General features: G+C 43.4%; 1 protein-coding gene across 2 annotated transcripts; it reads right to left on the bottom strand.

Moving 5' to 3' along the window:
* Positions 1-7313: 7313 nt before the first annotated feature.
* Positions 7314-22383, bottom strand: DESI2 (desumoylating isopeptidase 2). 2 transcript variants are annotated; one of them, XR_014227378.1, is made up of 6 exons: positions 21962-22383; positions 15395-15467; positions 13419-13512; positions 12779-12920; positions 9521-10924; positions 7314-8619 (listed from the first exon to the last, which is right to left on the bottom strand). XR_014227378.1 is itself a non-coding variant. In XM_082303384.1 (5 exons), the coding sequence occupies exons 1-5, from the start codon at positions 21998-22000 to the stop codon at positions 10691-10693; spliced, it is 582 nt and encodes a 193-aa protein (XP_082159510.1). In that variant the 5' UTR covers positions 22001-22383; the 3' UTR covers positions 7314-10690. The 2 variants fall into 2 exon arrangements, 1 of the variants encoding a protein (XP_082159510.1); XM_082303384.1 differs by having other exon boundaries at positions 7314-10924.
* Positions 22384-26759: the final 4376 nt, after the last annotated feature.

Here is a 26759-nt window from a genome sequence, read left to right as displayed (position 1 = left end):
TGTAAAGTTCTTTATGACTTCAGTTACATGGCTTCAGTAATTTGTGTTTATACTCCTCAGGCCTGCACAGAAGCACTTTAACACTGCATAAGGAGATGAAACACTCCACAAGGTACACATTGCTCCCAGGATTTCTAGTTTTACATCCTCAAGTTTTGTAGAGCCTTGCTGAGGGAGTCTCTCCAGAAACAGGGTCATGGGTAACCTGGTGTAGTAATTTTGAGTGGATTTTGCAGCAGAGATGCAGAAAAATATTCACAGAAAGATACCAGGATCAAGTAGCTCTCACTGCACCAAGGAACTTTTCAACTACAAACACTTGTTTGCTAGTGCTATAATCAGTTGTCATTTGCAGAACTTGAAAAAAAAAAGAATTGATGTCTGATTTGGCTGCCTTCAACATTTCCGTGTTATTGACAACATTTTTGTAAAATGTTGGATCAACTTCTAGAAACATCAAAATTCATGCTAGAAATTAATTTCACCCTACTGGCATCTGTTTCCAGATGTTCTTTGTGATTTCCCTGATAATTATCCACAAGGAAGGCTGTTCTTCTGCTGAAGTTATTGCTTATGCAAGCACTGCATTAAGCTGAACAGGCACAGGGCTCCACACATCTGTCCTGCCTCCTTCCATGGGAGATGTGAGTCACTGCTGTGGTGGGCACAGCTGGTCTTCACACCACCAGTCCTGATCATCGACCACAGGCCTCCACCACACTGTCTAACCTGGGCTGTGGAGTTTCTCTTGTTAGGTTAAATGCCTCTTTATACTTTCATGGACTCCTTCCAAATGAAACTCGATTGAGTAATTAATAATACGGAGGGAGAGTTAAGCTTTTTAAGTTCTGCATGTTTTTCTGCCAATTATTCCATCTAAGACTGGCTTGCTTTGTTGCTTCAGAGCTTCTCAGCGAGGCATGACCTTGGTTTATTAAATAATACATGTATTTCTGAGAGCAACTTATGTAAGAGTTGGCCTATCCAACAAGACTGATGTTTGACCACTCAGTGGCCATGGCAAATATGAAAGCAAACACTGAATAAAGTCCCCTGCTCAGTACCTGGGTAAGAGGGACAGGCAGCCTCACAGTGGCTGCACTTGGCTCTAAGCCACCATTGCTGCCTTTACTGTTTCCACTCCAGGTGCTGCAGCACAGTCTTCTTGCAGCCTCTTGGATATCTCACCACAAGCTCAACACTTTTGTGGTGCCTCTGCTGGCTTGATGGTGGCCTGGACTTGGCAGGGCAAACAATAAATTTCTGCCCCCAGAGATGGCAACAGCACTCCCTCTTGTGCTGGTGTGAGGTGTACCCACTGGTACGGAGCTAGTGGGAACTGAAGTCTCTGCTCCTTCCTTCTCCTCCTCCTCCTCCTCTTCAGCCCTGGCTGGGGCTGCACAGGCTGTCAGTGACACAGGGCAGGTGGTGCAGGCTGTTGTGGGGTACCTGCAGCTTCTCTGAAACCACTTTCACACCACACACAGGGCAATACAGTGATGAGTCTCTGCTCCCGTCAGAGCAAAGCCAATCTGTTAGCTTTAAATCTCGGAAGTAATTTTCATAACATCATTTCTGCAGCAGCCAGTTTCCATGGAAACCAAGAAACGACTGGCAGCATGTGTAGGAAAGAAGACAGCTGACCTGATTGTCCTTCCCTGGCCCCTGTGGATGGGCTTCCCTCAGTCTGCACATGCACATCCTTTGCTCATTGCCGTGAGGTGGACAAGCCCAGGCTCAAAGGCTTCAGCTCATTCCACTGGCAGCAGCCTGAGTGCAGTGTCTCTCCTGGCTGCTGCACGTCCTCCTCATCCTACCTCATCCTTCCTGCCTCTCAGGGCAACTTGTCCTGCACCCAGGGGAGGAGGGCAGAGGGAGGAAGGGTCTATAGATGTTTTCCCCTTCCCATCCCTGTATCATTCCCAGGCCTCAGCAGTAGATGGAAGGACTTGTGGTTAGCTTTGAATATGCATGTGTCCCCTACCCACTTACTCCGGATACTTTGTTCTCATTTATTCCACTGCTGCCAGAATACTCCTATAGGTCAACTTGCTAAAGATATAAACACTTATAATAAAATAAAGATATATACATTTATAATAAAGCCCTATATGCATTGCATTAAATTTGCAAATATTTTTGGAATTCTTCCTAACCTACTACCAGAAATATCTGCTCTCCAGGTGAAGGTTCTGTTACCTGTGGTGTTCCTTAAGAAGCCACAAACCTATGTCACGCTCTTCAAGAGCTAGCAGTTTTGTCTGTGTGTTTGGGCAGAGAGAGGGGACTTGTCTAACCCAGGCTCAGCTGCAGCTTTTGGTTGCATTTCTTCAAACTGCCGGCACCAGCATGGAGTATGTTTGGTTTTAATTTTAAAAGCAGCTGTAGCTCTTGGCCTGAGTGGCAACCCCCCTCATGCTGGAAGGTCACTTAATGCTAGAACAGTTGTGTCAGGGCAGTTTCTGAAATGAGTAAAGTGATGCTGTGAGGAGGGGGAAGCCCTGGAAATCCCTTGCTGTGTCTCTGGGAGCCCATCCTGCTCATGTGAGTAACACTGGCTCAGGTCCCCTCACAGGGCATCCCCTGCGTCTGCTGCAGCACTCCAGTGGCAGCAGCCTTGCAGACAGTGCACCCCACAGCTCTTGTCCCAAATGCAAGTTGCTGTTGCACAGAGCTTATGTGGGCTGCTCAGAGAGGAGGGCAAAGGTTTTCGTGTTCTGAGGTTATCATGGAAGGATGATGCTAACAGAACAGGCTTCCACAGTTGAAAATAGAGCTGTCAATCAAGTACTTTGGCCTCTCCTGCTGCTGATGGATGTGGAGTTTCTAACGTCTCTCACAGACTGGCTACTCAAAGTCAAGCCAGCATTCAAAGCGCACTTTTAGGGTGGGGTTTTTTCCTATGAAACTGAAATATTAAAATTTATGAAGGTGAGCAGCTGAAAAGTATCCTACTTCATCTCTTTCCTCGTGTTCGCAGACATGGCTTAAAGGCAACTGCTAGCTTGGAAAGCGGCCAGAAAATCACCTCGAAGCCTGCAAGGAGGGAGTGAGCTTTCCTAGGCTACCACGGATATGCTGCAAAGGCTGCCCCCGGTGGACATTAAACAAGAGCACATTTCTGGGGGAGTTGCTGCTGTTGCAAGACATTCTCAGTAAACCTCCCCAGATGATTAGGAAGAAGTATAGATCAGCTCATGACACAGTCAGGGAAGACTGTCATGACCAACAGGGCTACCTGGTCTGCAAGTAAAAAGCAGACCCTCAGAGACCATTTAGGAAGTTGAACATCTGCAGGGGAGAGACTGAGGGAGAAAAAGATGACCTCAGGAGCTGATTGCTCTGGAAGTGCTGTACATACAGGTCATGCCACAGGCCAGGACCAGGAAGATGCATAGTCTAGCTCTGAACAGATTCCATTTTGTACTTAGTTTAGTTCTGCAGTATTAGTTTATTATCAGTAAATAATGACGTCAGTTTATTTAGTATAAAAGCCTTTTTTTCTTTCTCATTTGGAGACAGCAACATTAACACCAATAATTGCAGCAATATTAGCACCAATCATTACACCTTTGAAGCTCAGTGCCAGCTGGATAGGGGCTAGAAGCTGCCTGTCTGTCTGAAGGATGCATTGCAGGTTCCCATGCCATGCTCATCCCTACTCTCCAAAAGCATGGGCTGAGCACGGCATCCCTGGGTGCATGCCATGGTGTGGCATTTCACTGCAGGAACGTTTGTGCAGGGAGCCACGGGCAGAGGCAGCGCTCTAGGCCACGGAGTCTGTCCTTCCTTTAAACCTCTTAAAATGCACAGAAGCCACGAGGCTCCTGGAAGGGCAAAGCAGCTTAAAGAAAGCAATTGCAGAGATGAGAGCATCCACAAAAGCCGGACACTCCCTGAGGTGTTTCTCTGCCCTCGACTCCAGAGTGCTGGAGGGAAGAGCAAGCCCGGACAGCCGCCACAGTGCTTTTGCTAAACTTTCCAAGTCTCTCTGACATAAAAAATAATTGACCTTTACAGTTGCATTTGAGCCAGGTACACTGCCATCAGCTCTTGCTAGTCCTCACTACTCAGTTCATGTTTACTTAATGGCATGTGAATTAATTTGTTGGAAGCTGACACTTCACTGCAGGCTTAGTTAGTGACACTAACACTGGGCTGGTGCATGAAATTTAAGATGCAGAGCATCTTTCTGTGGTTAAAAAAAAACCAAAACAAAGGAGGGAAATGCCAATGCTTTTGGAAATCTTCACTTTTAGGATGCTATGACTGAGTAATGAATGAGCTGAAGTACAGAAGAAAAATAAACCCAATTCCAGCTATTTAAAGGCTCAGCAATTCCTTCCAGGCAAAAAACAAGCAGCTATTGTGTGCTGGCATGGGGAGGGCTGGGGGAAGGCAGCGTTTCCCACAGGCAAATTAGGAATGGGAAAACCAGGACAAAAGCCGCAAGCCTCCGTAGCCTAAGTAGGGAACACAAGACATTTTCTGTTCAATTTGATTTGTGTTGTCATTAGGTGGGTTTAATAGGGCTTTATACTTATTCTGGGAGGAAAGCCCTGGCTCTGCTTGAGCTAACAATAATGATCATTCCGACTTTGGAAACATGAGGGAGCATTTCCACGTCATCCAGGCGCTCACTGGGAACAGAGGGTCTCCTCTGCCCCCGTCCCTGCCTGGTGAGGGAGTTTGGACATGTTTCACTGGAGCCTGATAAAAACCTGTCTGTGCCCTGTTTGGCCAGCAGGTGCCTGATTCACATCTCTTATCTCACTGTAAAGGAGGACCCATATTGACCATCAGCCATGCTGGGACCAGAGCAGAACCCCACAAGGGGTGCATTTGAAAACCCCCACACTTCTATCCCACAGCTGCCTGGGGCAGCAGACAGGGCTGGTATCATGGACATGGGAAAGGCTTCTCTCCTCCATGATGGCTTGTACCCCTTCCTAACACTCCTCCCAAGCTATGGTGAGCCCCAGCAGGAACAGTTCAGCAACACAGTCCCAGCTTCCTGAAGTTCTGTATCTGGGTGCCTTGTTTCAGGCTGTGTAAAGGTGAAATGGGATAAAAAGGTAAAAATGGCTCTCTAAAAGGAAATCATGAGTTAAAGTCCATGAACAAAAGCTCCCTGTGGGGCACACATGAAGCCCCTCCTTCACCTTCATTCAGAAGATACTAACAGCGATTTCTCTCACACAGCCACACGGTCTAGAAGCAGTACAGCAGGTAAGCAGCAGGTGCAGCAGGCTTGCTGCTTTGAGGATTCCAGATCAACAGACTACTTTGAGGAGACCACAAGAACTGCTGACCACCTGTCTTAAACCTGCAGGAGCGGTGTTCCCTTAGTCCTAGGTGTCCCAAGCTGCTGCTCAGATGGATGGGGTGGGGAGAATTGAGCACAGCTCCGGTATGAGCAATGTCCCTCTCTATGGAGACCCAAAGATGGATGTAGCCTCTATCATGCTCCAAGCAAGCTAAAACTATGCCAGCAAAGGATCTTGCATTTCTTTATGGCAGATCCTGGTTTAGTTTGCTATGTGCTGATTTCAGTGGATCAGATAATGTGAAAAATACAGGATTCCTACTCTAGCCCAGTGGGAATGGGAGCAGCCAGTTGAGCATGGCTGCTTTTCCAAAGAACTGCCATGGCTTCTCTGACAAGTTGTTACATCGACAAGTTTGAAGTTTCTAATGATCTGATTTAGATCAAACCACAGGATATCAGCCAAAGTCAGGAACTGGCCAATAGCCATTTCTGTTGCACTGTATGAAGCACTGAGAAAGAATGCATTTGTTCTGGGGCAGGGTGATAGGACCAAGGTGCTTACAGCCATAAAAAACCTCTGCCTCTTGTGAAGCTGTTCCAATGACAAATTTGTCATATAACTCTGCATGGCTGAAGAAACTTTTAGAAAATAAAATTTCATTTGAAACATTTATTTTTTCTTCAAAAGCAGCTCAGTTAAATGCAGCCCCTCACCCACTAGCCACCAATGCAGTAGGTGGTTTTGTGTATTGATCACCCTCCTAGAAGCTGATAAGCACTCTTGGCCATTGGATGCCAGAGTTCATCTTGAACTCAGATTAGTTTTAACTGATGAACTGTTCCCAAGTTTCCTTTCAATAGGTTACAAGTTGCTCAAACTCTCTTGCAGGTTTGCTGGTGATTAGGGTCCACTAGCAGTCAGAAAAGGGAACACATCTGTGTCTGGGCAACTTCTCCAACAGCCTCTCCTAGCCACTGTTCATTAGCAGTGCACATGGAGATGCCATACTCAAAATGTACAACATGGCAAAACACATCCCTGCCCCAGCTGTGGAGAGACAGGTGGGGGCAGCACCAACTTGGACAGACAGAGGACAGCACTCCCATTTATCAGTGCCCTCAATGTGCAGAGAAGTCTCTCTGCTGTTAAGACACATGCACTCATCTGCCCTTTGCAAATTCCAGCACCAACACCTTTCGGTGCTGGCAAAGCGTGTCCTCAAGGGCTGCTGCCAACTCTGTTCTGGCACTTAGGATATTTGGGGAAGAGGCTGGGCCAGCTGGCTCACCATGCAGCTGCCCCATGGCACCCCACTGCCAGAGTCACTGCAAGGAGCCGCCAGCTCTGCAGCCCAGAACCACCACATCTTTAAGGAGAGGTGCCACCACCCCACAGAACCAGACAGGGGGGCAGGCTGCATCCCAACTCCTGAGCTGCCCTGTCCGGGCAATAGCTTGGCAGCTCTTTGGTTCCACAGCCAGGGGAGCATCTCGGCCCTGAATCAGTGCTGGGCCGTGCCACAGCGGCACTGCTGCCACGAGGGCGGGCACAGCACAGCCAGCGGCGCCTGAGGCTGGCGTTGCCACTGGTACTGCTCTGTGCTCTGGGCACTTCTGCTCTGCTCCAAGGAACTGGCAGAAGGTGGACACTACAGACCCCACACACCTCGTGGCTGCTCCTCTGCTGCACATCCAGACCACAGAGCCAGGCTCTCGAGCAAATCTGTAGGATATGGCACAAGATATCTGCAAAGCATCAAGCACACCAGAATGTTTGGACACTCCAACAGATGTAGTGGTACACGAAATCTAAACACATTTTGAATGTAGTCTGTTAGGAACTTTGTGGCTCTCACTAATGCCTCAGGAAAACCAAACCACAGCACCTGATGCTCATGTCAGCCTAACAGCCTAAAGCTTAACTACAGGGAACCCTTGGATAGTCTCACTGTCCTTCAAAACCATCGTTCAAAACCAAACATCAGCTTGGGTGGCACTGCCGAAACAAGCTGTAGGTACAAAGGGAATAACACACAGAGCCAACTTTTTTTTTATAAAAGTATTTTTAATAAACTGATGGATTTAAGTTTAAGATGCTAGACAACTTGTTGCCATGTACAGGTAACAAAAGTCAAAATTCTTTGAATTTTATACAAATACTATGTAGTACAGTAAACTTGAATACAAGTTTACAAAAAATGCATCAGTGAATATTCAGCTTGTAACCAACTTCCAACAGTGAAAATTATCATCTATCAATAGTGATCAGAATTGCATTGCAAATTTTAGAAGTAATGCAACTATGTTTTGTTTTCTTTTTTTACCAAGCCACTCTGAAGTTACTGGTGCACACTGACAGTACATTGGATTTTTTTGGCTTGCTGAACAGAAAATGGCATTTAAATAAAATGACTGAGTTAAACAATATAATACATATCAAAAGTACTATCTCACAGAAAACTAAACAAGAATGAGAAAGTAAACAGACAGAACCCTGAAGTGGTGATATTTTTCTACCCGTTTTGATGGAAAAGATTCCACAGGTGTCCAGCTTTCTCACAGCATTTTGAAGTGTTCTAGTCCTAGCACAGTGTGGTCGTTAGTAGACTAAAGTAATCCCTGCTTGGCAGTAATGCTGGTGAAAGGTAACTTGCTCTATTGCTAACAAATCGGAGTAACCACTGGCAGGGTGACTTCTTGCAGGCATCCAGCAGAGGCTGAGCTGACAGCACACAATTGAAGTTACAGTACTGCTCGCTTTGATACGATACTCAACAACCTTCAGGGTTCAGGTGTCAGTTTCCTCACAGGATTTACAAACTGATGGTTTTCAAACAAACAAACAAAAGTCTTTATGGAGCATAAGACAGTATTTTCGCCTGTACAGCTACCAATAAAATGAATGGTTTTGTTACAAACTTTCCAGTCTGCTTTATAAAAAATAGTTTTACTTCTAAATAAAAACTGTGCTGTGATCTGTCACGTTCTTGCATTGTACATGCTGTAATTGTGTGTGTTAATGAAGGTGTAGAGATTTGTGACCTAGTGCTCTGGATGTATCAGAAGCCTAAAAAGCTGATTTTGGTACATAAAAGGTAGCAATGAAAATTCATTCTATTTATTTTTCCTAAAGCCTAGGAAAAGCTACAGTACGTTGCTAGATCAGTGGCCTCAACCCTGAGCTGAAATAAAGGACCTGCCTCGGCCAAGAGACTTAGTCACATTACTACCACAGCTGCACAGCAGAGACAAAATAACCTGTCTGCAGCCTGTTGTCTGAGCTGTGAGTAGTGCGAGATTCAGTTCTGTAATGCTTGAGAGTTGACTGGAGACCACCATATTCATTTTCACTACAGGGAAAAAAAAAGGAAAGAAAAATTCAAATTCAGAGTGAAAAGCACTCAACAGGGAGGGTCAGTATATCCAGCTTCTGGAGGTCAAACAGAGAATGTAGTGGCAGACTCACCAGTCTTAAGCATTTCCCACTTGGTAGAAGAGATTATTAAAACACGTACCAAAATACAGTTATGGAGACTTTTACTATTATCTTGCTCTTTCCAGAAAGAGTCTCACTTGATTCCCCCCCAGAACTAAGCATATCTCTCTCTCTACTACACTGCATCACAGAAGATAAGTGAAAACCTAAAGTCTGTCTGATGAAGGATTCAACCCAGGTGGCAGCAGAAAAACTTTCACTTGTTTCTAACACAAGTCAGAGCTGGGAACCATAAGAATTCTTACTATGATACAGCTACTGCACCTTCCCATAGGGTTCAATGGCATCACTACCCATGGCCAGGAGCATTCATAACATGAAGCATTTTGCCTCCCAAGAAGACTTTCTTTTGCTTTTAAACAGCAGAAACTGCAGAGTCAGTATTTCATTCAACGGATAAACTAAACCCAGCAAAAGACTGTAAATAAAACTTGTAAGAATCATTTGTATTTCTAGTAATGCACACTTCTTTGTGAGCTGATTGGTTTAGGGATGGTATGTTTTTTGTTAGTTTAAGGCAGCAAGTCTTACAAAATACTCAAGCTCACCTCCCTCATGTTTGTGCTACTGTAGCCTTATGTGCACAATAGAACCTCACTAATTTACACTAATGATTGGAAGAACAATTAATTCTCTTGGTAAGTGAACAAGAATAAGGCATTCCATTATATATTCTGATCACTAATTATAATTTAGCTCTAATTATAATCTACCAGCAAACATATTTCTGTGTTTTAGAAAATAATATCTCTTACCTTCAGATACAATTATGTGTGCAGATTAGTGGGTTCTGCTGTGTAAACACGCAGGTGCATAAGCAATTTTCAGGTTTTTCTTCATTACATCTGATAAGAAAGTTAATGCCACAGACAGAGACTGTGGGAAAATAAATTAGGATTTCTCTATCATTTGTGCAGATATGCACAACTGGGCAGTAATTTTTAGCTCAAAAAAAGAAGGACGCGAATGTTTACAAACTCAAAAGAAGCAAAATCAGCAGCAGGAAGCAAAGGCCATTCCCCAACCATAAATGGCTTGTTTTACACAATTCCAAACTATATGAAACAAACAAAAAGGAATACAAGTACTAACTTATATACACAAGTTTGAAATCAAGTAAAGCAAAGAAGTGAAACATTTGTTGATGCTTCTAGCAGATGATATTCATGTGCTTAAATCCTGAAGTAAACTGCAAGTAAAGACAGAAGACAGGATGAAAACTACATGGCTGAATTACAAAAAAAAAAAAAAAAAAAAAAAAAAAAGGATTGATGTGCATTGCAATGAGATAGAAATTTCCCTTCATATGTGCAAAAATCCACAGTTTCATTAATGTAGAGGTCATACTTCTAGGAACAGATTTCAGACCAAACCAGTCTCCCTACATCCTGGAATCTACCTGTTTACATCAGCCACTTTAAGTGCACAGTACCCTGTTCACATATATAGTATTCAGCAGTTTCTGGCATTTCTCAATTTAACATTCTCCTGCCTTAAATCTTGAAAACAAAGGGGAAAGTTCATCCAGGGCATCACACCACTGCTTTTCATTTATACCAACAGTTAAATCAAACTCAAATTCTTTCTTCTTCCATGGTGGCAGGAGTCCTTACAGGACTTGTAAACAGCAGTACACAATACTGTAAACAAATAATTTAAGTTCTGCTTTATGCAAGATGTTAACTCAGGTCTACCAAACAGGTGAAAATGAAAAGGGTGGCTTCACACAAAATCCTTCCCTTTTCTCCCAGCAGTTCCTTTCACTATGTAAATAATCCTGAGCTGAAACAGGGGTTGATGAGAGCTTTTTTTTTTTGCATATAAAACCAATGTTCTAGAGTTGGCTCTCATGTTCTGTCAGGAAGTCAATTGCTGAAGAGATCAAACTGAAGTATTTCAAACCATTTGCTACTTTGGAGGAGGACTTATAATTTGGTGTGGCGTCCAGTTCTAGACCCAGATGCTGAGCTTGCCAAGGAAGCTGATGCTGCTGCATCCTCAGCTTCCTCCAGCTCATCGTGTAGCTCCTGGCTAACACTAGACTGGAGGGCTGCAGGAGTTAGCCACTCCTTTGGCAGGCAGCTCTGGAGGAAGGGTATACAAGAGCTGAAGTAGGCAAGGCGATTCACCCATCGTGGAATCTCTTTTCCACAGAGAATCTATGGGGGAAGGAAAAAGAAAGAGTTAATTTGTTTTCTGGATTCAGCAGTAACAAAATCGCAGTACTGTAAATAAAAAGCAAAAGCTGCAGCAGCCTTGCAGTTTACATATCACAAAAGCCAGTCAAGAAGCATCCAAGTTAGCTGCACTATGACAACTTTCTCCATCAGTAAAGGCAGCACTCCAAGTCCCACAAGGAGACCTATATTCCATTCTGAAAGCTGGACACACAGATCTGTGATTTTCTTAGAAGTCCTGAAAAGCCTAACCACCTCACTCTCCTTGAATAACTTCTATAAAAGGCACAGAAATTAGTTAAGCTATGGTTTCTGTTCAGTGCTAACTCCTCAGAAACAGAAATTGCAGGAGAAACCTCACTGGTACAAAAAAAGCACCCTGAAATCAAGTGCCCAGAAAGACAGTGTCAACACCAGAGTTGTATGGAGTTACACACACTGCTGAGGCTCTTTACTGTGGTGGCCTCTGACCACTTCCACAAGACGTCACTACCCTACAACACAGAGGCCAAGCACACACTCCAGTTCATTGGGACAGGAGGAGCTAAACAATGCACAGCTGGGTTCAACTCCTCAAAAATGCATAAAGTTGCAATAAGTACTTATTTCTACTGCACATCAGTCATTAAGTAATTTTGTTGCCACTATTCAAGGAGTGAGCTACTTTACTTCATTACCTCCATATTCACTTCTGGTATTACAGTGCAAATTTGGAGAATGTGAGCATTACCCTGCTGTAACTGAGCAGCATTTAACTTGTAATTATACCCACTTCTATAGCCAATTTGAACACTAAATAGGACAAGACCTAAAACAGAAACAGTATGACCATGCAGCTGAAGAATATGGCAAAACTCTGGCCATATAGGCCAGATTTCACACCAACTGCAGCTTTGTCAGTGTCTCACCCTACTTACTTGTACCAGCATTGCACATGAATCATCACCTCAATAAAATTTTCCACTTTCCACTACCAGTACCAAGATCAGTCTACATAAAACACAGGCTACACAGTAAGTATGCATTAACTATTTTGGAAAAAAACCCAATTAAAATCTATTAAAGTTCACATAGGAAAAATAGCCATTCTTGTTTTGGGGTGTTTCAATGAAACGTAAGAATAAATTCTGGCAAGCACAGATTGTCAACTATCAATAAAAATTTCCATTCCCCTCATTGTCCTGGATTACTTGTTCCTGACCCTTTCCCTTGTGTGGATACACATGTGAATGATCAGGCATTCAATCATATTAGCAAACTGATCATGTTACAACAAAGTGAGGGGAAAAAGCCCCTTCGACTCCTCAGTCAGATGCTTTGCATGACCACTCAAGTATCTACATGACCAAGACACAGGTGCTGGCAGAGCAATAACTTGACAAAAGCCTCTCAAGCAGAAGATTAACATTGTCTGCGTAACTTCAGTGCCTTTGCTATTCTTTACAGTAGGTCATAACCTTGAAAATTATTTTCAGTGTGATGGTTCTGTGGGGAAATACAAGTAATCTGACAAAAATAACATGTAGTTCTATCTTCAGGAGCAGTCCCTGAAACAATTGAAATTATTTTGAAATCTTGTTAATACGTTATTTACTAGGTATCTCTTTAGAAACGCACCTCTGCTCTAACACAAGCTACGTATGACAACAATATTTAGCAGCAAAATCTGGTGCTTGGGACATAAGCACAAATACAACCTGAAAAATAGTGACATTTGCCCAAGGTATTGGAGATAGGAAGCTGAAAATTAAACCAAACATTCCAAAGGACCAGAAGGAGATGATGTTCTGTAGCCACCTGTGAAGCACCTTTCTATAGACCTTTGTGTTTGTTTACCTCAGATAAAGCTGAAGAAAAGTGATTGCAGTTTTTGTGCATTAGGTGATAAGCATTTCCTTTGAATTCCTTTCCAAGCTCTTCTACTATTTTTTCTATATCATCTTCCATAAAGTCAGTACTGCCTAGAACCACAGCTTCTCTAGAAGAGAAAAAGAGAGTAGATGATCAGGCTGCCATGATATAGGCGGACTACTGTTCATACATTGCTCAAAATTCACCCCACTGTGGGTAGCAAGATCTTTCTGTTCTCCAAGAATAACAAAGATTCTTTCTATTCCATTTTATGGCACCACTTTCACCTTTCTCACGAGAGATTATATTTCCTTGCCAATTATCCACCTTGAAAAAGTTACTGCATTGCTTACACTGTGTGAGTCATAAAAGTTAGCCACAAGTCCACAAAATTTGTATGCACTTAAGGAATTTAATGATATGCTAAAAAAATGTTCCTTGCTGTAGACACTTCATTGTCTCTCTGTCACCTCTGTCCATCTTTCATTTCTATGCAAACACATGAATTTCTCAGCAAGTCAGAAATCCTGTACAATTCAATACATCTACCCTCAAAAATAAATGCAACAAATTGTCTCTTTCATATACTTTCTCAAAGAGCAAGAAAATAGGTAATCTTTCTTACTTAAATTTAAATGTTTCTCCTAGCTCAGAAGCATTTCCTGGTGAAATCTCAAATATTCCAGAAAAAGGGTACGGATGACCACCATAGGCAAATTCTGAAAGAGAAAGCTCAGATTTAACAGAAACAGCATCTGATGACAGTAAAAAACAGCAGAGCTCACTGACTGGAAGATGACTTCACAAGGATCTAAAGCTAGCAACCAGACATGTTATTTACATGGGGAGCAAATGAAATGAGCTGGAAATTAATAATTTTATCAGTTACTACTCAGCATAAGTAAAAACTGACAGGAAATTTCCTACATCAGTGTACAGGTTTAACTTGAATAACTTTGCAGTAAGTACATACTGTTTTCATTGTATAAGTGAGCATTTACAAGTTAAATTGTACATCTTGCCAATGTTCTTTAAACATACTGGTCTTTAAAATTCCACTTACATATGTCTAAATTGGGGATTCAAAGTACTGCATCCTCAGAGGCCTGATGGCACTTCTATTCAGTGTACACTACAGCCCTCAGTGTGGCAGCGAGCAGTGGCCTAATAGGTTTTTTAAATGTCTTGATTTGCAAGACAACTGTCACGAGTTCTTTACTATAACAAGAAAACAAACCAGTGCACGCATCTCAGGTCTGCACAAAGCATCTGCTGGCTTAAGCACTCACACTACATGAAAATATCATGATGTGCTGTAGCTTCTGTCTGTGTCTGTAAGATAACAGCACGCCGCACCCAGAGTGTAATAAAAAGCTTTAAGCATGACTTCACACTTCCTTTCCTCAAAACTCTTAACACATCATGCAAGTCTAGCACTCAGTTTTGTGGTTAATCTTTTTTACAACAGGTTAATAAATAAAAAGTTTGATGTGCTTCAAAAAATTCAAGTCATTGTTCTAGCAGGGGCATGACCTGCTATATGAGAAAGCTTCTATAATCCCAGCAGGAAGGGAGGCACATGTATTTGGCACAGCTCAAAAACTGGGCTTCAGGCACAGCACTATTAAGAGTCAGGTCTTCCTGGGTCAGATTAAAACAAATTTTAAAAAAAGTTTTAACACAAAGCGTTGCATTTTGCCAATTTGTTGCTGTGGTAACATTTGCAAAACCAGATACAATGTGACCATTATACCAACCGAAACATAGTTTAAGATAACTTGGGACAGTCTGGTCTTGGGAGTGCATGCCCTGCCTTTTGCTCCTTCCTCTCACCTCCCAACACATTAAAAAAAAAAAAAAACCAACCAAAATGCTGCAGCAGATTTTCCTTCTTTAACTGGACTACTTTCAGCAAGACTATCACCTCATTGTGTCATTACACTTGTGGGCAGAAACACCTCAGACCTGAGCCCGTGCTGTGGCGTGCTCAGAAATACCTCCTGGCTGCAATGCAGGTTCCAAGTGGCCTGAACAGATCAGGAGGCCGCAGCACCTAAGCACAACCCATTTAGCAAAATTGAAAAGCATTGTTGTTATTTACCACAAGGGTATCTTTTATGAACAGCATGTATAGGATGCCTATACAAGAAATTGTCTCTAAAAAAAACCAACCTACCAATAAGGAATAGACTTTTTCCTGAGCCATCGTGCACTTTTAGGTGCCTCTGCAACAGATTATTGCTCCTGTAGTTAAAAATTAACTCCTTGCACTAAGTGCTGACAGAATACTGAGGAAAGGATTCAACCATGCTTACACAAAGCACACATTTTTTAAATGTAGGGTTTTTTTAAGTATTTCCAAACCTAAAATATGCCTAGCTGAATAAATTGTACACTTTTTCATAGTTGCATAGCTTTATACAAAAGAATCCATGACAGCTACCAGATTATTCATGTCCAAGGTTTTTTTCCAGAGGCAGAAAAGATGAGAAAAGAGATGAACAGGTTTCGGGAGCTAGACTCTCCTCACTACCTGAAAAATGCTTTTTAAATAACAGCATTACTGAAACGAAAAGTAAGTTATGCTTTTCTTGTACATACCTCGGCCATACACCTCTATACCTGAATGAAACACTCCAATTCCAAGGGACGAAGTATATTCATTCATCCAATACTAAAAGGAAAGAAGGGGAAAAAAACCCCAAAACTCTAGTTAGTTTGCAGTACAGATTTATCTTCTCATAGCAGACTGTCCCCCACATCAAAAGCATTAAACCCTATCACAAAGTGGAAACTGCACAACCCATTTTACGGCAACAGAATGTCATTAAAATTCCCCAACTGTACACAGTGAATTAATTCCATTAGGTGCTATTCCCGTGTTTTAGTGCTGTCAAAGCTTGTCAATCAAGGAGTTTGCACCTGGGAGAAATTTGTCAACAAGCTGTAGGTTGTAAAGTTTGCCAAGCAGTGGAATACATTCTAGAATCAACTGCTGTAATTTTAAGGAGCACATTTTTCTTTAAAGTACATCAGAATGTAGGACCGTGAGATACACACACCGACTGTCATTACTAGCAATGACCACACCTGCCTATGAACAGATAAACACAAGACATACTCAGAGATGGACTGAAATTACCTTATTATGTCTTTGAATACTCAACTAGAGGTCACCCTACAAGAGACAAAGCTCTCTCTTGCTGCTGATGCATGGGTCCCCAAACATCAGGTTTAAGTCCCTTGCACAGGTCTGACACTTGTTTCCAATATATCACTTGTATTGTAGCCAACAGAAAACAGATGCATTTAAAAAGGAATCCGAAGTGGAAATTTTTTAGAAAAGGGAAAAAATAGTAAAGAAAGGAAATTTCCCTCAGTGCTTTCTCTTTTCTTTTATGAAAGTGGCAGCAGCAGCATCCATCAGAAGCTAACTATTACCTTCAAGACCTCAAATATGCACAGAGCTCTGGAAAAGGAAAACCTCAAAGTACTGTCACTGTCTACACCACTACCCTCAAAATATCAGTCTCCAAGCATTAAAAAATTCAAGTGACACACAATTTGAGAAGGAACGTGAAACAAAGTCCTAAAAAAAAAAAAAAAAAAACAACCAAGCCTCAGTTACATCTTCAAAACTGAAACTGGCTAGGAAGAAAAACCTCAAGAAAATACAAGGAAAACATTATTTTGTTAATTACTCCAATAACAGGATTTTTTTCCTCCCAGAGCATCCATGTGAACTTTTGCAAAGCAGACTTCAAAAAGTCAACTGGTGGGCAGGATAAAGGCTGAGGTAGTACCCCCAGTAAATTACTACTGATTTAGCAAGCAGGCAGAAAAAAAAGAAGTCATGTTCTTCACACAACCTGTGGACATAATCAGTGTTTTCTGATGCGAAGTCACTAAGCAGCACAGCAATGATAAGAACGTAAAAGGTTGCAGGTGTTGAAGATGTGCAAGCTGGAGTCAGTGTGTAATTTACAGTGCCATCGCAAACATTGTGGCATGTAAGCTTTTTGTCTCCCAATAAAAATGATACACTAAACCTCAGGTTGACAAGCTATTAATAAAAATGAAAACAAGTTAAATGGCTAAAAGAGCACATCATGCCAATAGTTACAAACAGACAAGCCACCTGTGGGAAATTTTGTCAATATGAATAAAGAGAAGGCAGATTTTGTGCCTTATATTTATTTAAAGCTCACTTGTGATCCGTGGATAAATTCTGCTTAGGACTGAACTTTACCCTTTGCTTTAATTTCTGGGTTTGTCAGTCTAGTGCTGTGTTAGCTAGTGGGGTATGGATGACTACACTAAATCATCACCTTAGTCTATTTAAAGGGTTTAGTAGTTCTTTCCTTCCACCCCTCAGAACAGAGCAGAGAGCAAGTCTGTATGAACAAACTACATCCAGAAATACACTGCTTAATTTACTCTGTATAGAAAGACACAGAACAGGGACAAAACAAGAGGGCAAGAAAGGAGAAGGATGCGAAGACTACTCATCTTAGTGGGCTTGTGAGCGTAAAAAAATGGATTCTGCTCATGAGGTGAAATCAAAGCCCCCAGGAAAACAGGGGAGCTACTGCAACGTAAACCTGTTCCAGTTCTGAAGCCATTCCTACTCCCCAGTTTACCAGCTCACCATTTCAAAATACTTTCACGTTTATATTTATAGTCAAAACTGTAGGCACAGTCAATGTACAGTTTGTCAGCACTGGAAAAAGTACATTTGCCTAATGGGAAGGTGTATCCAAATGAACCTAATCTGGAACTGAGCTAGACAGGGTCTCTGGTGGTCTAGTCTTTCCCTCTCCTGGGCACTTGTGGCCAGAAAACTCAGATCTTGGCTGCTGCATTCCAAACAACCTACATATCATGTACCCATTGGATCTGTTAATGCCAAGCAAGGTTATGGCTGCTCTCTGAAAATAGAACAAAACTTACACAAGATATCCCACAAGCAGTGGGATAGAATAAAGCCTGGTTGGTTATTAGACAGAAAAATATGAGGAAAAAAATTATTCACCGTCCTCCCCACCCACAACCCCACGAAACCAAACACAAAGTACAGGGAGAGGACAGAAAAGTGAGTCACCAAGCCTTGTCATTGATCTGCACAAAAGTGGATGAGCGGGATGGAAAGCAAAGGTATTCAGCATGGCCTGTGCCTATCCAAGTATGGGCTCCTCCTCACTGGTGCCACCTACATACATGGAGCTCGCTACACTACACAAGGTGAGCACTGGTGGCAAATAAAACAAAAGTTAGCAGCTTTGGAAAAAGTGCCTGAAGCAAGCTGGCACTTTGCTTCATATTTCCAGTAAGAACAGAGTAGGTTAATTGAAGATAAAAGAATTTCAATGAGGCAGAATTACTTTCCCCCTAGGAACAGTAATTATATCTAATTATTACTTAATCTGGATGAGCTATTGGAAGGTTAGTCCTATTTTCTCATTGAACAAAATGCCTTATCTCACTGAAAGAAGAAATGCAGGACAAATGCAACAAAGAGTGCTGAATTTGGCTACAGCTGAAAAGATTATATACAACTTACAAAGTAAAGACTGTAAATTAAATTACATCTGTGTAGCTCACTGGTTCAGTAACATGCCCAAACTGATCCCAAATGCTACATCCTTGTTTCCATTACACAAATTGGATTCCCTTTAGTCTTGATATGGATTTTGCCATAGTTGTATGGTGCAATCCCATATCCTCAACATTTTGCAATATGTCAGTCTTGTAAAACAGGATTTCAGGTTTAATCTACCATTAGGAAAATATTAGAGAAGCATTTTTCTATGTGCACAATCAAGTCACATCACTACAATCCCAGAACACTAATCCCAGTGCTTCAAAACTATCTCCAGAGCTTTCATTTACATTAATACTTTAGCTTGTTATCGCCTTATTTAACAAGGGAAAAAATAGGATACTACTTGGGCACAAAAAACCTAGACCCCTAAAAACAGCAGTTAGTTAAAATAAAGCTATAAAGTACTCCAGTTCTCAAAACACAGTATATCAAAGCCTTCACCCTACCCTTTTAATGATCATAAAAGATGTTCAAAGGCATGAACTGTACCACATAAATACACCCTTAAGCTTCTCTCCCTCTATAAAGTTACCAGCACTTGAAAGTCTACTTTCTTCTACAACACACGCATCCCACTCTCACTTTGGTTCTATCAAAGATTTTCGCTTTTTAAAGCACTAAGGACATTAGAAGGGTATATCCTCCAAAAGCAACCAACTCAGTCGTGTAAAGAGTTCCAACAGGAGCAAGGTCACTTAGTACTCTTCTGCATACCTAAGCAGCTGCCTGGGAAATGAAGCCACAGTTTGCATTCAGGTTAAAATAAAGCTGTTCGTTATTACAGTAACGTTGGCTCTGTCAACCAGGCAAATAACAATGGTCTCTTGTTCCACAAGAGAAACAAAAAACCCCAATCCCAAAACTAAACTACAAAAATATCCCAAACCCACTTCCAAGTGACATGGAATGTCAGAAGCAAAGAGCAAACCTGCTAATGTCTCAAACACAAAGTTGGTGTGGTTTGATGAATAAGCAAAACTTCAAAACTGCTATTACAGAAGACTCCTCCCTTCTTTCACCCACTCCTAGTACCCCCAAATAAAGCAGTACCATTGATTTCAGCAGGCTGTTGTACAAGCAGCAAAAACTGCTATGCAATATGAAAGTGAGGCTTTGGTTTCAAACGGACTGAGATGTGGTTCAGCAGAGAAGTTTGACAAAGGACATTCACTGATGGTATCTTCCAGAGATCCGTGAACCTGTGTTTTTCTCATGAGTTTGAAGGAAAACTCTCTCTAACGGTCAAATAAGGGAGACATTGCTACAAAACAACACACAAGACTGAAGCAGGAAACAGAAATATTCTCCTTAGTGGTCCCATCTCATACTATGTATAATCTGTGGTGATGTACAGCTCCAACAATTAGCACAACTGCCAACTAATGCACAAGAAGGCACCCCTGCATGTAACCAAACAAATAAATGTGCTTGGCTGCTTCTTTTGGATAGTAAGTCCCTTCCACAGATGGTGGCTTTAGAGACTATGTGAATTCTCAACAGAGGCAGAGCCCCAGTAATAACAACAGGATAACCAACAGTTCCTAACATATCCTTAGGAAAAGTATGACACTAGCTTTTAGGAGCACACCCTTCCTGTTGCTGTTTTCCCCTCACTTCCCTCATGTCAACTGCCAGCCTTCCTAGGATGGTTGGAGTAAAACTGATCACAGCAATTCAGCTCTGGAGGAAAAAGAAAGCACAATGTGAATGGAAAAGCAGACTATCACAAGAGAAAAAAAAACCCACCATGCTGAAGTCACACCCCACCAGTGCTACCATCATAGTGAGAATGGAGTTTCTCAGAGGCCATGGCACTAGTTTCCTGGCAGGTATTTACACAGGAGACAGTCCACTCTGTTAAGGTTTCACAGCCTGCCTGTGAACTGGGCCCACTTTGCACAACTGAGCAAGTCCTTGTGAGAACAGTGGGTCTTCATTTTGGTGAGTCAGAAGTGCGTCAAGCCTTGACTTCAAAAATATTCTTATGTAAGAGTCACGAAACTGAAGTCCTACTTCTTTCTCTGTACAAATATTTATAGTTAATATATGTAAAACCATCTATTTTTATGCTAAGAGAGATTTCCCCAGTATATATATTCATACTGTAGTCCAGAGAAGCCATATATATGCATGTGAGAGGGCATCCTTTCCTCCTCCAGTCTAGTATAAATAAGGCACACTGTGACTTTTCCTCATATTGGCATCATACATGATCTCAACCAGGTGAGCAAAGACCACTTCTTTTTTTTCTCCCATCTCTCAGAAAATCATAGTGAACAGACTGTTCCTGTCTCCAGTCTCCCTTCACTGTCTATAATGAAGGAAACCAAAGTTGAGGTAAGAGGCTATATTCACTCGATACAGAACTCAAACACAGGAGTGGGCAAAAAAATCCCCCCCAAAAAGGATATTGATTTCTAAGGTAAGTAGTAGGGTGAAAGAAAATTACAAAAATCAGGCTAGTTCCTATGATATCATAAATGTATTTGATTTCAAGCCAGTTAGCTCCCTATTGATTGCTATTAAACATTTTAGCATTTGAATGTAACTATTCCCAAGCAAAACAAGCTGTATTTTCTCACTTCCAGCAGTCACTGACACTACACTATATACCTTCACCCTTTCAAAACAGCAAAGGTTCACTTTAAAATGGTGGTGGTAGGAAAACCTATCCAAAATAAGCTAAGTAACACAACCTCTATCACCTGAAGCTAGTTCTCCATCTTACTGTCCCTCTATCAGTAGACTCGAAACTTGGTCAGAGAACCAGTGCCACTCGTTCTAATTTCCAGCGATTGAAACGCATTAACAGATAATATTTTCTCCATATTACTTATCTAAGCCTCCTGTTCCATGCAGGTACTTACACCTCATTTGTTACCATGGCATTTGAGCAGCTTCCAGCTGAAGCTAAGACAATACAACAGTTGCTGTAAGTGCCACATAAAGATTATCCAGGAGGGAGAGAAGGTGAGCTCATAGGGCTGCAAATCAAGCTGGAGCGATTCTTTTAGTTCTACCAAGTCGCAGCCATAATAAAACTATTCAAAAATTATGGTTTAGAAAAGAATCACCTTACTGACACTGTGCTAAAAAGCTCTTATCCTTGCAGAGACAGAGGTTATCCCCAACTACCATCCTGCTGAAAACTGGACCCTTTTCTGATTTTCGCGAGCAGAAAGGCAGGGCCTCCCCGCTGCTGAGCTTTGGGGCAGCAGCAGAGGTCGGGAACGCTCACGGCAGGGGAAGTTTCCCCCGCAACAGGGAGCAGATCCACCTGCCACTGGAAGACCCGACCCGGCAAACTTCTGTCGCAGGTCATAGAGGGGCTGTATAAATCGTCAGACCTCCCAAATCACCGCCCTCGCCCTCCCCCCTTTCCCTCCCCGGGTTCGTTATTTCTCCCGCTCCGCCGCCCACGGATGCAGCTCCCGCGGGGACAGGCATGCGAAGGGCACGCAAACTTTCCCAGCCGCCCTGGCCCCCGCAGGGCAGGACACCCCCCGCCGCCGCCCTGCCGGGAGGGGGCCGAGACCCCCGCCCGCCGCCCCGTGCCGGTGGCTCACCATGTCGTAGACGTTCAGGATCACCAGCTGGTTCGCCATCGCCGGCGGCCCGCGGGCGCCCCCCGCCCGCTCGGTCGCTCCCGCTGCGGCGGCGGCGCCGCTCAGGCCGGCGGCGGGGCGGTGCGGACCCCCGGGGGCCGCTTCCTCCTCGTCCTGCCTGTTGCTGCGGGGCGGCGGGGGGCGGCGGGCACCATGGAGCCGCCGCCGCGGAGGGACGGGGCCGCGCCCCCGGGAGACGCGCTCAGCCCGCGGCCGGCAGCGGGGGCCGGGCGGCGCAGGGGGCAGCGGGCGCGGGCCCCGCCCCGGTGGCGGCGGCGGTGCCGGTGGCGGGAGGGGAGGAGAGAAGGGACGTGTGGGGAAGGGAGAGGCGCCGGGGCGGGCCGCGCCCTGCCTGGCGCCGGGCCGGGGCCGCGGGACGGGCGGGCAGCCCCGCCGACGGGCGCAAAATGGAGCCGCTCCAGCCCGCCCCCAGCGCCCGAGCGGAGCGGCACGGCCGCGACTACAGCTCCCGGCGCGCCGCGCGGGAATGCGGGCGGGAATGCGGCTCCCGGCATGCCCGGCGCCGCCCCGCGGCCTGGATGGGGTGTGGGGCCCTGTTTGCGGTGTGGCTGCTGGCCCTGCCTCGTCCCGTCTGCCTCCTGCGGAGGTGTCCGGGGCGGCCGGAGAGCGCTGCAGCGGCTCCCTCGGGCCTCTGGGGACCCGGCCCGGCCCCGCCGCACGGCTGTGTCCGCTTGCCCTGGCCCGCCCCACCCCGTGCCGTGCCCGCCACTCGTGCGCCTAAGGTTGTTGGTTCCCAGAGGAGGATTAGTTAGTTCCCCGTCCGTGTGGTGGCCGCGTGCAGAGTATCCCCCGGCACCGCCATTTCACGTTTGAGTTCAGTGGAGAATGGAATTTTAACTGGCGCGGCAGAGAGAACGTCTGAGCCGCCCGGACCTGGGGATAACCCACATGCGGATGCTGGTGAAGGCATGGCCGCTTCTAGGCGGCAGGCGCCTTCGAGAGTAACCTTGCTACGTAAGCTTCATCTATAACCCTGTCAAGTGACAGCAAAACAAAAATCCGTTTATTAAAAGCTGGAGAAAAAATGCATTCTCTCAGCAGACGCAATTTTATAAAGACAAGCAGTGCCCCTTCACAGCACTTTAAAAAAGGTTTACAGCAGGCTGTGGACGTGCCCTTGGGCCAGAGGTGCTGCAGGAGAGAGAATGTTCCCACCCCAGGGGTATCCTGACTTCCACTATCGTTTCTGGCTGCAGACATTCAGATGTTTAGCCCCTCTTTCTTAGCTAAAATCCCAGTTGGCTGCTGAGCTCCATTTTGTGTGCAGAACAGCTTTGTCCCTCGAGTACTACAGCATAGCTGATGCAGGCAGTTAAAAAAGCAATTCCTGCTTTGGGGAGTGATCTTTGGTTAGAGGAAACGAGTACTGTCACAAAAACTTACAACAGGTCTGGCTCCTGATTGTCAGAATACGTAATTCAGGCACCTGAGGGACTGGTGCGTGAACCTGAGGTTGGCAGTAATGCCTTACTTTGCCAGTAAAACATGTGGACAGGTCTGTAAGTCCTTTGGGTAATGTTCTTTGCTCCTTTGGCTAAAAGCTAGGAAACTCGTGGTTACTAAACCAAAAAGTTTTGTGGGAAAATGTTGCTTCCGTGTTCGGGAATACTGAGGAAAATATGATTGTTTCTTACATCTGCAGGGGTCAAAAACCCTACGTGAAAAGGCACAGGCAGGGACTCCATTTCTAACTAACAGTATGCATTAACTGGAAGACAGAAATACAGAGTGTTGGAATGACTTGCAACATTCTCTCCTGTGTGTTTTCTGTCTATAAGATGCATTGTAAAGCAGAAGGAGAGGAAAGCATAACTTCTAGCCTGTAGTGACAGGAGAGAGAAATTTCATATTCTGTGAAGAATAAATCCCCAAAGCATCATTTATTTGACTTTAAAATTGAATTTTGGCATTTAAATACAAAACTTAATAGATAGAGGAGTAACACAGTATTAAAGCTCTGACTTCCTCAGTGATGCAGTTTATCTTTTCATGCAGTTATCTGCAAAAGACCTTTGCAAAAGGTAAATCCTTTTGAGCAAAAAGACTGATTAGGTAGGTGTCAGAAGCAATGTTAAGCATGAGTGAATACTGCAGAAAGTTAAGCCATAAATGGTGTGTGTTACAGCAGTTTGCATTTATCTGACTAGTTTGGAGAGTGAGGAAGTATGGTATGGGGATGCTCCAAGATGCTCACAGGGATCAGTCTGGCTGTTTAGTAGAGAGGCAGAGAACAGCTGTGGGCACTGTTGCAACAAGATACACAGTGTGTGAACCCAGGGACTTCTGCACTGTAAAACTGAAAAACAAGCTGCCTGAATCCTTAATGGGAACACAGAAAATCTCAGAGAAGAACACAGACCAAAATAATTTTTTACCAATCTGTGCTACATTTACTTTGTGTCATGACATATTTCTATTCTTGTATTGGAGCAATACACTCAAAGAGCAGTCTGGTTTCTTTGTCTTTATGGCAAATGCTATTATCTGTTTCATTTTCAAAGGTGTAGAAATAGTCAAGATTAGAGGAGCACCAATTTTCATCCATAAATGAGAAGTCAGAGAAGCCCAAGGTGCCTTAGATTCTCAGAGAGGTGCAGTTTCTGGAAATTTTCTTAAAAGATTATAAAAGATGTAGAAATCTGGCACAGAGAATACATGAGCATTTAAAATAATTTGTTACTGACTGCCTTTCCCTCTTGATCATCACAGCTGTTCAAAGGCAACAAAAAGTGGCCTTGCCATGACATCCGCCAGGTCTCTCAGCAGTCATAAAGGTATCCTGTCTCATCCTGTAAACTGTGCATGTCCAGCTTATCTAAGCAGTCCCTGTTTGGATCCATTGATACTGTAAGTAGTAACTCCACAAAATTTAATGTTAATGGAGACCTGGAAAAACTGAAAACAGAATTTATCAGTGAAGACTGAGGGAAGGAGGAAGGCACTAAATACTTCCGCCTTCTCTTTAACCTTAGTAGATCTCCAGCCTGACCCAGCAGTGGTTCACCTTTTCCAATTTCTTATTTATGCTATCGATGCACCTACAAACCCATCTTCTGTTACCCTTCATGTTCCTTGCTAGTTTCAATTCCAACCAAGCTTAGATTTTCCCAATTCTGTCCCTGCATGTCCTTGGTAGCTTGCCCTGCTTCCATCTCCAGTATAATTTGGTTTTGCATTTCAGCTCAATCATTATCTCATGTAAGGTATGTTGCTGGACCTGATTTTGAGTCATGCAGATCTGTTTATAGCTGCAGTATATTAAAGTGCACTTCTATTTTAAACATCCCACAGTCTAACAAGAAAAAAGGTCAAAGGCTCAGCTTGTCTTCCCTTTTGGACAGAGAATTCTCTTGCCTATGCCGGGGGGAGTAACACAAGACTTTTGTGGGTCAGCTAGGGAAGCTGCAGTGGTCTTGTGGCAGAAACTCTCTCAACAAAGAGCACTGGAAGATTGATTAATGGGTTTCTTTCTCACGGTTCTTGCTGAATCAATATGGAAATGGTACTCAGGTAGAGTCCTCTGTGAGCCCTGACTTCTGTTTAAAAAGGATCAACAAGAAACAGGCTTCAGTACCTTGACATCCTCTCATGGCACTGTCAGTATGCCTTTCTATGGTACCTAGAAGTTATTAGCAGAAATATTTATCAAGTCCTTTCTTGAAAATATTCTTGGCAATACCCTTGGCTTGGCTGCCTGCAGTGTGCACTGGTTGGGCTGGCAGTTCTGCCCCACTCTGCCTGACTGCTTCTTGTTCTTTGTCTACAGTGCCTCAGCTGCTGCTCTATGTGCAGCAATCGCCAGGCTGCTAGGATCCACCCTTTGTATCTCATGAAATGTATCAGTAGATAAGACTGAGTGTTCAGTAGGTCTGATAGCTTCCTCTTGCAAGCCTTGTCCCAGGGGATATTTATTGTGGCCTTAGAACTGGCTAATTTTGTCTGAGAGATTTTTTCTGTATGGTCCTGCACTGTCTGAAAGGTTTTTGAATAGAACAGTAGCTCAAAATCGTAGAGTAAGATCTGTCAAGTTTTGTGAACAATTTTGTAGGACATGGCCATGGTGATGTCCAGCACTGGTCCACTGAACTCTACACTTCACAGAGATGGTGAGATTGGTCTTTTGTACAGTTACCAGGTGCCTCAAGTAGCCAAAAAAACATACCATTGTCTGTTGAGTGAATGACATCTGTCAATTTTCCTAAAATAGCCAAGTAAAGAGGAGCAACTACCTTGGGAAAAGACTTTATGAGGTTTCCTTAGGCTGGAATAATGAATAAAAGGACTTTCTTATTAACAGTGTGTTCCACTTAGGACTTCCACGTATCTTCGATATGATGCTGTGATTGTAATCTGAAAGCCAGTGCCTTACAATGACAGAAAATTGCAAAATAATCTCTTTTTGATGTACTGAAAAGTTATCATGCCATTTTAGTCATCTTCTCTTAACAAAAATCAAAGTTATCATGCCCTTGAACTTCTAGTCAAACAGAATCGGACAAAACCAATCAAATTATCTTCCTGTAAGAAATGCTAAGGCTGAAAAACAGTTTTCTTATTAGAAGCATACTGATACAGATGCAGGTGTACAATATCTGAAGAATAAATACCTCTAGTTTGCTAACTCTCTTCATGGTATATCTGTTCATCTAAAAATAATAATTTTCAGTCTTAACAGACCAATAAAATGAGTTTTTCTGCTACTGTCATTTACAAAAGGGTAGCTTCAGTTATCTCCTAC

This window comes from Coloeus monedula (genome assembly GCF_965178545.1).
Source record: "Coloeus monedula genome assembly, chromosome: 2".
In the NCBI taxonomy this organism is placed as follows: Eukaryota; Metazoa; Chordata; class Aves; order Passeriformes; family Corvidae; genus Coloeus; species Coloeus monedula.
This window is presented reverse-complemented; position numbering and strand designations above follow the sequence as displayed.

What these genes read in the sequence shown, in the direction of transcription:
- DESI2 (XM_082303384.1), bottom strand. Translation starts at nt 22,000, where the DNA reads ATGGCGAACCAGCTGGTGATCCTGAACGTCTACGACATG. An exon ending in TCCTGAACGTCTACGACATG is followed by an intron (nt 15,468 to 21,961) that starts GTGAGCCACCGG and finishes CTTTCCTTTTAG; the next exon opens with TATTGGATGAATGAATATAC. An exon ending in TATAGAGGTGTATGGCCGAG is followed by an intron (nt 13,513 to 15,394) that starts GTATGTACAAGA and finishes TTTCTCTTTCAG; the next exon opens with AATTTGCCTATGGTGGTCAT.